General features: G+C 45.3%; 1 protein-coding gene across 8 annotated transcripts in view; it reads left to right on the top strand.

The window, feature by feature from the left end:
* The window catches only part of LOC105468997 (platelet and endothelial cell adhesion molecule 1), an 85,149-nt gene that overhangs the window by 31,513 nt on the left and 41,346 nt on the right, over positions 1–12,290 (top strand). For all 8 annotated transcript variants that reach the window (XM_071083457.1, XM_071083456.1, XM_071083458.1 and 5 more), the window contains 3 exons: positions 2,084–2,389; positions 6,635–6,910; positions 9,669–9,917. In XM_071083457.1, coding sequence (XP_070939558.1) covers positions 2,084–2,389; positions 6,635–6,910; positions 9,669–9,917 — 831 coding nt within the window. The remainder of the gene's footprint in view (positions 1–2,083; positions 2,390–6,634; positions 6,911–9,668; positions 9,918–12,290) is intronic.

The raw sequence follows: 12,290 nt of genomic DNA, 5'->3' as shown, positions 1-12,290 counted from the left end.
CGCCACTGCACTCCAGCCTGGGCGATAGAACGAGACTCCGTCTCAAAAAAAAAAAGACTTAACTCAATGATGTCTTCTCTTTTCAAAACAAAATTGATCTACCTGAGGGTGCCAGTCATTACAGCTCTGACGCTCTCTCTACATTCAATGGTATTTGTGTGTATAAAGGCCACAGCGGTGTGTTAAGACACTGCATTCAGCAGTCACTCTGCCTGGGTTACAAGCTGGGCAAGTCCCTTAACAGCTCTAAACTTCAAAATCCTCACCAGTAAAAGGAAGATAACAACAAGACCCAGTTCAGGCAATTATTGAGAGGGTTAAAAGCTGTCACGTGGGTAGAGTGCTTAGCAAAATTTCCAGCACCTAGTGAGTTCCTAATAAATGGAAATTTATTTATTTATTTTGAGACAGAGTCTTCCTCCGTCGCCCAGGCTAAAGTGTGATGGTGCAACCTTGGCTCACTGCAACCTTCGCCTCCTGGGTTCAAGCAATTCTCCTGTCTGAGCCTCCCAAGAAACTTGGATTTCAGGCGTGCGCCACTGTGCCTGGATAATTTTTTGTATTTTTAGTAAAGACAGGATTTTACCATGTTGGCCAGGCTGGTCTCGAACTCCTGACCTCAAGTGATTTACCCGCCTTGGCCTCCCAGAGTGTTGGGATTACAGGTGTGAGCCACCATGCCCGGTCCACAAATTTCCTATTTCACTCAGTATTGCCATCCTTTCTTACACTTCTGTCTGCTCTTCTGGATAGTGAAATTGTAAAGACAGAGACGGTGGTTGGTTTATTTTTATATCTTGAACAATGAATCTGGCTCATAGTAGGCATTCAGTCAATGTTCATGGAATAAATTAAAGTCAGTCCTAGCCTGTGGCTGCATTCAATAAAGGGTAACAACAATCACAGTGACACTGACAAATACTGACTACCTTGCCCCTCTAAGCATCATCTGTTGGGAATCCGATTGTGTCCTCTTCCCAATGGGATTATAAACCATTGAAAACACCAACTACATCTTGACCATATTTTATTTTTTTAACTAATTTTTTTTTAATTTATTTAATTTCTTTTTTTTGCGACAGAGTCTCACTCTGTTGCACAGGCTGGAGTGCAGTGGCACGACCTCAGCTCACTGCAACCTCTGCCTTCGGGGTTCAAGCAGTTCTCCTGTCTCAGCCTCCCAAGTAGCTGGGATTACAGGTGCCTGCCACCATGCCCGGCTAAGTTTTTGTATTTTTAGTAGAGACAGGGTTTTGCCATGTTGGCCAGGCTGGTCTCGAACTCCTGACCTCAGGTGATCCCCCTGCCTCAGCCTCCCAAAGTGTTGGGATTACAGATGTGAGCCACCTTGTGTGGCCTTAGTGGTGATTTCTGTGATTTTGGTGCACCCATCACCTGATCAGTGTACACTGTACCCAATGTGTAGTCTTTTATCCCTCGCCCCACTCCCACTCTTTCCCCTGAGTCCCCAAAGTCCATTGTCTCATTCTTATGCCTTTGCTTCCCATAGCTTAACTCCCATTGAGCATATTTTATTTCTTTCCTCTCCTCTCCTCTCCTCTCCTCTCCTCTCCTTTCCTCCCCTTCCCTCCCCTTCCCTCCCCTCCCCTCCCCTCCCCTCCCCTCTCCTCTCCTCTTTTCTTTTCTTTTTTGAGACAGGGTCTCTGTTGCCCAGGCTGGAGTGCAGTGGTGGACTCGCTGATTACTGCCACCTCAACCTCCTGGACTGAAGCGATTCTCCCACCTCAGCCTCCCAAGTAGCTGGGACTACCAGTGCGCACCACTAACTACCACTGGCTAATTTTTTTTTTTTTGTAGATACGGCATTTCACTGTGTTGTCCAGGCTGGTCTCAAACTCCTGGGCTCAAGAGATCCACCCACCTCGGCCTCCAGATTTTATATTTTTCAAAGTACCTGGTACTGTGCTGGGTACATACCTGTTCAGTTATTACCTGGTAGGTCGCACTGGGTATTCAGAGAACAAAAAAGAGTCCTCTCATGGGTCAACTACAGTCACTCAGCAGAGGGAGGCTTGTGTCTCTCAATCAGGCTGATACTGACAGACTTTCTCTTTCCCCATAGGAGTGCCCAGTCCCAGGGTGACACTGGACAAGAAAGAGGCCATCCAAGGTGGGGTCGTGAGGGTCAACTGTTCCGTCCCAGAGGAAAAGGCCCCAATACACTTCACAATTGAAAAACTTGAACTAAATAAAAAAATGGCCAAGCAAAAAAGAGAGAAGACTTCTCGGGACCAGAATTTTGTGATGCTGGAATTCCCCATTGAGGAACAGGACAGCGTTTTATCCTTCCGATGTCAAGCTAGGATCATTGCTGGGATCCATGTGCAGACCTCAGAATCTACCAAGAGTGAACTGGTCACCGTAAGGGGTCAGAGTCCTGCTCCCTTTCTCATCGTTCTTTGCGGTTTCTGGTTTGGCATGGGGAGAAAGAACCCAGAACTGGAAAGGGGTTGGGCCTTCTGACTGGGCTGTTGTTCTCAGGACTTAAGACCTGTTCTTAATCATTTTAAGCCAGTATTTTTCAAGCTTTTTTGACTGTGATACAGTTAAATTGCATGTAATTTTTCAAACGAGAGTTTCTCCAACAACACTTTACTCTTAATATATGTGATGCTTTTTGTTTGGTTGGTTTGGTTTTTTGTGTGTGTGTGTGTTTTTTTTTTTTTTTGAGATGGAGTCTCGCTCTGTTGCCCAGGCTGGAGTGCAGTGGCGCCATCTCGGCTCACTGCAAGCTCCGCCTCCCGGGTTCACGCCATTCTCCTGCCTCAGCCTCCCCAGTAGCTGGGACTACAGGTGCCCGCCACCTTGCCTGGCTAGTTTTTTGTATTTTTTTTTAGTAGAGACGGGGTTTCACTGTGTTAGCCAGGATGGTCTCGATCTCCTGACCTCGTGATCCGCCCGTCTCGGCCTCCCAAAGTGCTGGGATTACAGGCTTGAGCCACCGCGCCCGGCCGTTTTTTGTTTTTTTTTGAGACAGAGTCTCGCTCTGTCGCCCAGGCTGGAGTGCAGTGGCGCGATCTCGGCTCAGTGCAGCCTCTGCCTCCCGGGTTCAAGCAATTCTTATGCCTCAGCCTCCAGAGAAGCTGGGATTACCGGTGTGCACCACCACGCCTGACTAATTTTTATATTTTTAGTAGAGATGGGGTTTCTCCATGTTGGTCAGGCTGGTCTCGAACTCCTGACCTCAGGTGATCCGCCTGCCTCAACCTCCCAAAGTGCTGGGATTACAGGCATGAACCACCACAGCTGGCCTGTGCATTTTCTTAAAAACTTCAGCATGAGGCCAGGCATGGTGGCTCACGTCTGTAATCCCAGCACTTTGGGAGGCCGAGGCAGGTGGATCACCTGAAGTCAGGAGTTTGAGACCAGCCTGGACAGCATGGTGAAACCCTGTCTCTACTAAAAATACAAAAATTAGCCAAGTGTGGTGGTGGGCACCTGTAGTCTCAGCTACTCTGGAGGCTGAGGCAGGAGGATCACTTGAACCTGGGAGGTGGAGGTTGCAGTGAGCCACCATGTCACTGTACTCCAGCCTGGGTGATTGAGTGAGACTCCATCTCAAAACAACAGCAACAACAAAAACTTCAGCATGAAAAACTTATCATAAAATAAAAAGACAAATGACAAACTGGAGAAAATATTTGCGTAGTACCTTTGACAAAGAGCTAATTCCTTTAATTTATAAAAGGTTTGGCTGACTGTGCCTGGCTCAATATTGCCAAAGTGCTAGATATTGCCAAAGTGCTCTTCAAGATGGTTGAACATTTTCATCAGAAGTGATGCTAGTGTTTGTTTTCCCACATCCTTACCAATAGAGTCTGTCTGTCTGTCTTTCTTTCTCTTTCTTTCTTTCTCTTTCTTTCTTTCTCTTTCTTTCTTTCTTTCTTTCTTTCTTCTTTCTTTCTTTCTTTCTTTCTTTCTTTCTTTCTTTCTTTCTTTCTTTCTTTCTTTCTTTCTTTCTTTCTCTCTCTCTCTCTCTCTTTCTCCTTCCTTCCTTCCTTCCTTCCTGCCTTCTTTTCTTTTCTTTTCTTTTTAAATAGAGATTAGGGTCTTGCTATGTTGACCAGGCTGTTCTCGAACTCCTGGCCTCAAGTGATCCTCCCATCTCGGCCTCCCAAAGTGCTAGGATTGCAGGCATGAGCCACTGCGCCTGGTCTCAACAGAATATTTCAATGTTTTATTATTTTTGCCCATCTAGTTGAGGTATAGTGATATATATCACTGTTGTGGTGATTTGTATTTCTTTAGTTTTTAGTGAGGTTGAGTTTGTTTATTCATCTATTACATTTTTTTCCTGTAAACCACCTATTCATATATGCCTTGTCATTTTTATTATGAATCACAAAACTCCAGTGCCATAAAGAAACAGGATAGGTAAATTTGACTAAAAGCATTTTTATTGTTCCTGATTGGATTTGTTCAAGCCCTTTATTTTATTTTTATTTTTATTTATTTATTTTTTTGAGATGGAGTCTCACTCTGTCACCCAGGCTGGGGTGCAGTGGCATGATCTCGGCTCACTGCAACCTCTGCCCACCAGGTTCAAGTGATTCTCCTGCCTCAGCCTCCTGAGTATCTGGGATTACAGGGGGCTGCCACCATGCCCAGCTAATTTTTGTATTTTTAGTAGAGACAGAGTTTCACCATCTTGGCCAGGCTGGTCTTAAACTCCTGACCTCGTGATCCATCCACCTTGGCCTTTCAAAGTGCTGGGATTACAGGTGTGAACCACTGCGACTGCCACCTTTATTTTATTTAAAAAAATATTTTATAATATGTTTTTTTGAGATGGAGGGTCTCACCATGTTTCCTAGGCTGGTCTTAAACTCCTTAGCTCAGGCAATTCTCCTGCCTCAGCTTCCCAAAGTGCTGCAGTTGCAGGCATGAGCCTCCACCCCCAGCTGAGTCTTGTATAAATTAATTAGTTATTTGTCAGTGATGTTATGCAAATATTTTCTCTAGTTTGTCATTTTTCTTTTTTTTTTTTTTTTTTTTTTTTTGAGACGGAGTCTTGCTCTGTAGCCCGGGCTGGAGTACAGTGGCCGGATCTCAGCTCACTGCAAGCTCCGCCTCGCGGGTTTATGCCATTCTCCTGCCTCAGCCTCCGGAGTAGCTGGGACTACAGGCGCCCGCCACCTCGCCCGGCTAGTTTTTTTGTATTTTTAGTAGAGACGGGGTTTCACGGTGTTAGCCAGGATGGTCTCGATCTCCTGACCTCGTGATCCACCCGTCTCGGCCTCCCAAAGTGCTGGGATTACAGGCTTGAGCCACCGCGCCCGGCCTGTCATTTTTCTTTTAGTTTTATGATAAGTTTTCCGTGCTGAAGTTTTTAATCTTCAGTTAGTCAAACTTACCTGTTTTGTTTCTTTATGGCACCTCAGTTTTGTGATTCATACTTAAAAGTCTTGACATACATACTTCACATGTCAAGATTATTAAAGGAAAAAAAACGCATCTATGTTTTCTTTTCCTGTGCTTGTGGTTTCACTTCTTTTTCTCCTGCATTTACATATCTGGTGCATCTGGAGTTGATCTGGGTGAAAGAAAAACACCCTTCAGCTATTATTAAGGTTCCCCTGAAGACCTAAAATTTGAGAGTCCTAAAACATGAAAAGAATGCCTTCCCCTTTTTCACTTTTACTTGAGAAGTCATATGCTATTATTTTATGATAACTTCTTATTATGAATTGACTTTATAATGTTAAAAATCACTAATGAATATTAAAGTATTAGATTACTCTAAATTCACTATTGGCATTTTTTAAATATCCCTACTCTATATTTTATACAGTTGGAATCTGTGTATATATTCCAGTTTATGCGCTGGGCTTGTTTTTTTGTTGTAAGTGGAAACGAAAGCCTAGGACCTATCCCCACTTCCCTGAAGATCCTATGCCCTGGTTGGTATCTGACCTATACTTGATTAAAATTATTTTTCTTTTTTAATAGAGATAAGGTCTCACTATGTTGCCCAGAGGCTGTTCTAGAACTCTTGGGCTTCCTAAGTGTTAGGATTACAGGCGTAAGACCCCACGCCCAGGCAAAATTGTTTTTCAACTGTGTGAGTCATGAAATCGGTTTAGTGAATGATGGCCAGGATTTTAAAAAATGAAATAGAAAAGACTAGAAGCCACTTTTTTGGAGGCATGCGATTATTTAAATACGCATTTCCATGAAGCAGCCCATTTCACATAGCTGAACTTTTTTAAGCTATAGTATCTTCATGCTGAAATGCCAAGCTTCCATGAAGTGCTGACAAGAGCCTAGAAAATTCGTAGTGGGCAGGAGGAAGATCATTTCTAAATACAGTGGTTATCTCTGAAGTCATCCGAAGAAGGTTCTGCAGGCGAGATCTAGAGAAGGTGTTTGGCCTTTGGGAAGCTTCAGAAAGCCAGAGACTTGCAGTGAAGAAGCCTGAAGATGCAAGAGTGAGTGAGAAGGGAGGGGGTATGAGAGCAGCCCAGGCAAAAGTTTTAGAGAGGAAAGGTTGAATTTTTAAAGTTAGTTAGGAACAATAGAAGTTGGAAAAGGGGAAGCAGCAAAAAGAGCAGAAGAGGTTCCTCTTGCCCAGGTTTGCACCTGAGTCCAACCGGGTTGCCTTCCTCTCTTGCAGAATCCTTCTCTACACCCAAGTTCCACATCAGCCCCACTGGAATGATCACAGAAGGAGCTCAACTCCACATTAAGTGCACCATTCAAGTGACTCACCTGGCCCAGGAGTTTCCAGAAATCATAATTCAGAAGGACAAGGCGATTGTGGCCCACAGCAGACACGGCAACGAGGCTGTGTACTCAGTCATGGCCATGGTGGAGCACAATGGCAACTACACATGCAAAGTGGAGTCCAGCCGCATATCCAAGGTCAGCAGCATCATCGTCAACGTAACAGGTAGGGCTGCCGCTGCGGGAGGGTGTTGGCATATGGTGGGCTCAAGGAGCCAATATGCTGCAATCCAGCATGGCCAAAGAGAGCTGATACATTTTCTGCCCCTGCTTATCTGAATGGATGTGCTCAGGTGGGGCTTTGGTGCTCGTGGGAAGAAGCCAGTGCAGAGCAAGTTAACAGTCCACTGTGCTTGTTGAGGGTACAGGCTCTGGCACCAAAACTCAACCCTGCCGCTCACTGCTTCTGTGACCTTGGGTGAGTTATTGAACGTGCCGCAGCTCTGTGAGATGGTGATGATGACCGCACTCACCTTTTAGGACTGCTATAATGAGATAACTATGCTGTAAGCATGAGCTGAGAGACTTGTACAGAGTAAGACTCTATGAATACTGGTTAATGTTGTCTTTCCTCTCTCATATTTCTCCATCCCCTGTGACAAGCACTATGCTAGATCCCAGACATGGGTCCTGTGACAGGGCCACAAAGGAGAAAGCGTTAGTAAACTCAAAAATAATGATAACATGGTTGGGCATGGTGGCTCACGTCTGTAATCCCAGGACTTGGGAGGTCAAGGTGGGCAGATCACTTGAGGCCAGGAGTTTGAGACCAGCCTGGCCAATATGGTAAAACCCCACCTCTACTAAAAATACAAAAATTAGCTGGGCATGGCAGCATGCCTGTAATCTCACCTACTCGGTAGGCTGAGGCACAAGAACCTCTTGAACCTGGGAGGCAGAGGCTGCTGTGAGCTGAGATTGTGCCACTGTACTCCAGCCTGGGCCACAGAGTGAGATTCTGTCTCAAAAAAAAAAAAAAAAAAAGAAAAAAATAACAACAATTACCCTTCGTCAAACACTGTATGATGGGTTTATATACGTTTTCTTTTCTTTTTTTCCAAAAAGGGTAGAACATGTTTTTCCAAAAACATACTCTACCTTTCTTGTTTATTATGTGTATGCAGTCACTAGAATGTAAGCCGCTGAGAGCAGGAACATTATTTTGTTCAGTGCTACATCCTTAACACCTAGAACAGTGCCTGGCACACAGTAGGAAGTCAATACATATTTGTTGGATGAAGGAATGAGTGTTGGATGACAATGTTTCAGGGGACAGAGAGAGTCAGCACTTCTTGATTGCACGGTGAAGGTGTTCTCGTGTGTCTGCGTTCATACATTCATTCATTCATTTGTTCTCTTATTTACTAAAAGCCTCCTATGTGACAAGCATTGAGTGTTCAGTGTCAGCAACAGTCCCCAGCACTATAGGTAGGCTGCCAACTACACAACTGGGATATTGGCATATACATTGGGTCCTGCTGGTCTATAGTGTGTGTTAGCAATTTAGTAAATATTGGTCATGACTTACATTTTGATGACTCATGGTATTTTTTTACTGATACAATTTATACCATCTCATTAAAGAAAAGTACCAGTTCAACACATATTGAGCATTTTCTGTATGCTGGGCAACTAACTGGGGATAAAGGGCTACCTAAGACTTGGTTTTACCTGTGAAGAATTCATAGACATAAATAGGCCCGTCTACAGCATTTTGTGATGGAAGCCCAGATGGACTGAGACATTCTGTCTCAGACACTTTCCCTGGATAACTTTCTCTAAGAGGCCTTTCCCTGATTCCCCAAGGCTACGTTCAGTGTTTTTTCTTTTCTTTTCTTTTTTTTTGAGACTGAGTTTTGTTCTTGTTGCCCAGGCTGGAGTGAGGTGGCGCGATCTCGGCTCACTGCAACCTCCACCTCCCGAGTTCAAGCAATTCTCCTGCCTCAGCCTCCTGAGTAGCTGGGATTATAGGCCCCTGCCACCACACCTAGATATTTTTTGTGTTTTTAGTAGAGACGGGGTTTCACCACGTTGGCCAGGCTCGTCTTGATCTCCTGACCTTGTGATCCGCCCACCACAGCCTCCTAAAATGCTGGGATTATAGGCATGAGCCACCACGCCCTGCCAGTTCAGTGTTTTTTCTATGGGCTCTGCCACAAACAGTGCATCTAAATCAACCACTAAATGTAAGCACTTTGAAGTCAGAGACTGTTTCTTATTCACTGCTACTCTAGCAAGGGGCCCACCACAGAGAGAACCTGCAATAAATACTTGTGGGGTGAAATGAGTGAGTGAATAAATAAATGAGTGAATTCATGAATTAATATTTGCTGCATTACAAGCTGCAAAACTTTCCTTTCCTTTCCTTTTTTTTTTTTTGAAACGGAGTTTCACTCTTGTTGCCTAGGCTGGAGTGCAGTGGAGCCATCTCAGCTCACTGCAACCTCTGCCTCCTGGGTTCAAAGGATTCTCTTGCTTCAGCCTCCTGAGTATCTGGGATTACAGGCACCACCATGCCTGGCTAATTTTATATTTTTATTAGAGATGGGGTTTCACCAAGTTGCTCAGGCTGGTCTCAACTCCTGACCTTGGGTGATCCACCCACCTCTGCCTCCCAAAGTGCTGAGATTACAGGTGTGAGCCACCACACCTGACCACAAGTGGCAAAACTTTTCTAATCCTTGTCATTGAAATACATTGGATTAACAAGAAAGGAAAACCTGCCATTGGAATCCTAGGCAAAGAATGAGCCCTAATTCCTTACTGGGGTGATCATTAGGTATATGAGAAGCAAAGGAAAACTTTTTGCTGGAAGTTGGAAGTTGGTTCTGCTAAGAGCACCCGACCCAAGGGCCTCTCCAGGAAGGGGCTTTTAGGGTGGTGGCCAGACACATCTCGCTCCATTCCCACTCACTGTGTTTCAGAACTATTTTCCAAGCCCGAACTGGAAACTTCCTTCACACGTCTGGACCAAGGTGAAAGACTGAACCTGTCCTGCTCCATCCCAGGAGCACCTCCAGCCAATTTCACCATCCAGAAGGGAGACACGATTGTGTCTCAGACTCAAAATTTCACCAAGATAGCCTCAAAGGGGGACAATGGGACGTATATCTGCACTGCAGGTATTGACAAAGTGGTCAAGAAAAGCAACACAGTCCAGATAGTCGTATGTGGTGAGTATATCATTGCTGACTCAGAAGGCATCCGGGGTTGAATGGGAGAAAGGAAATTTATCTGCAGCTGCCGCCCTATCCGGTCTGAGCAGACTCAGGCAGGGTAAGAACTAGAGGGAGAGAAGGGTGAAATCAAAAGGCCAAAGAAACAAGGAGGTACTCCTGCTCAGAGCACTGATTCACTGACGATGATGTGACCTCTGACGTTCTAAGATTCTGGCAAGATTCTGCCTCCTGGAACAAGTACCCACCCAAAAGGTCAGGAAGGAAACACTACTTAGTCAATGTTAAACATTTTTTTTTTTTTTCTTTGAGACAGAGTCTCACTCTCTCTCCCAGGCTGGAGTGCAGTGGCACAATCTCAGCTCACTGCAACCTCTGCCTCCTGGGTTCAAGCGATTCTCCTGCCTCAGCGAGTAGCTGGGATTACAGGTGCCCACCACCATATCTGGCTAATTTTTGTATTTTTATTTTTCTTATTTTTATTTATTTATTTATTTATTTTTGAGATGCAGTCTTGCTCTGTCGCCCAGGCTGGAGTGCAGTGGCACGATCTGGGCTCACTGCAAGCTCCGCCTCCTGGGTTCACATGATTCTCCTGCCTCAGCCTCCCGACTAGCTGGGACTACAGGCACCCGCAACCACACCTGGTTAATTTTTTTTTGTATTTTTAGCAGAGACAGGGTTTCACCATGTTAGCTAGGATAGTCTCGATCTCCTGACCTCACGATCTGCCCGCCTTGGTCCCACAATGTCCTGGGATTACAGGCGTGGGCCACCACACCCAGCCAAGAATATCAAAATTCCATTTTTTCAATCTGTAACCTGGCTAACCCAACAGGGTAAGACTTCTAGTGGACAGAATGTAGGTGTTTGACCACCAGGAGCTGGGCTTCTCAGGCCTGAATGTGCACGTAAGACCTGGTTAAAATACAGGTTCTGATTCAGTAATTCAGGCCCAGATGGGGCCAGATTCTGCATCTCTAACTAGCATTTTGGTGACGTGGATGCTGTTGGTCTCTGGACCACACTTTGGGTGGTGAGATTCTAGATGATTATAGAACTCCAGTCGAGGCCGGGCGTGGTGGCTCAAGCCTGTAATCCCAGCACTTTGGGAGGCCGAGATGGGCGGGTCACGAGGTCAGGAGATCGAGACCATCCTGGTTAACACGGTGAAACCCCGTTTCTACTAAAAAATACAAAAAAATAGCCGGGCGAGATGACGGGCGCCTGTAGTCCCAGCTACTCGGGAGGCTGAGGCAGGAGAATGGCTTGAACCCAGAAGGCGGAGCTTGCAGTGAGCTGAGATCCGGCCACTGCACTCCAGCCTGGGAGACAAAGCGAGACTCCGCCTCAACAACAACAACAAAAAAAGAACTCCAGTTACGTTGTCACTGTCACTATATTGTTCAGTTATGATCCTTTCATTTAACCTGTGACTGTGTTTTATCAAGCTGAGATTCTATTATAGCTTCAACTGAAGCAGGATTTTTAGCCTATTTTCAGTGCTCTAACCACCTAACTCAAAAGGCAGGAATGCAAGAGACAAATGTGTGTTATTGCATTTTATTTTATTTTTTGTTCTTGGGAGGAGGAAATCTCATTGTATAAGGTTTAAATAACCTAATGCCTAAATAATGACCTAATATAATTCTTATCTGTTAAGAGACTGAAGCACTAAGAAGAGTTTTTTTTCTTTCTTTCTTTTTTTTTTTTTTTTGAGATGGAGTTTTGCTCTTGTTGCCCAGGCTGGAGTGCAATGACATGATCTCGGCTCAACAAAACCTCTGCCTCCTGGGTTCAAGGGATTATCCTGCTTCAGCCTCCCTAGTAGCTAGGATTACAGGCATGCGCCACCATGCCCAGCTAGTTTTGTATTTTCAGTAGAGACAGGGTTTCTCCATGTTGGTCAGGCTGGTCTTGAACTCCTGACCTCAGGTGATCCACCCACCTCAGCCTCCCAAAGTGCTGGGATTATAGGCATGAGCCACCATGACTGACTGAGAAGAATTTAAAAACACATATATTGTCTGGACCTGGTGGATTATGCCTGTAATCCCAACACTTTGGGAGGCCAAGGTGGGTGGATCACCTGAGGTCAGGAGTTTGAGACCAGCCTGGCCAACATGGTGAAATCCCCTCTCTTCTAAAAATACAAAAGTTAGCAGGGTGTGGTGGCAGGCACCTGTAATCCCAGCTACTCGGGAGGCTGAGGCAGGAGAATCCCTTGGACCCAGGAGGTAGAGATTGCGGTGAGCCGAGATTGCACCATTGCACTCCAGCCTGGGTGACAGAGCAAGACTCTGTCTCAAAACACACACACACACACACACACACACACACACACACACACACACACATATATCTTCGGCC

This window comes from Macaca nemestrina, chromosome 17 (genome assembly GCF_043159975.1).
Source record: "Macaca nemestrina isolate mMacNem1 chromosome 17, mMacNem.hap1, whole genome shotgun sequence".
NCBI classification, from domain to species: Eukaryota; Metazoa; Chordata; class Mammalia; order Primates; family Cercopithecidae; genus Macaca; species Macaca nemestrina.
Note: the sequence above shows the minus strand (reverse complement) of the source record. Positions and strands in the feature narration are given on the sequence as shown.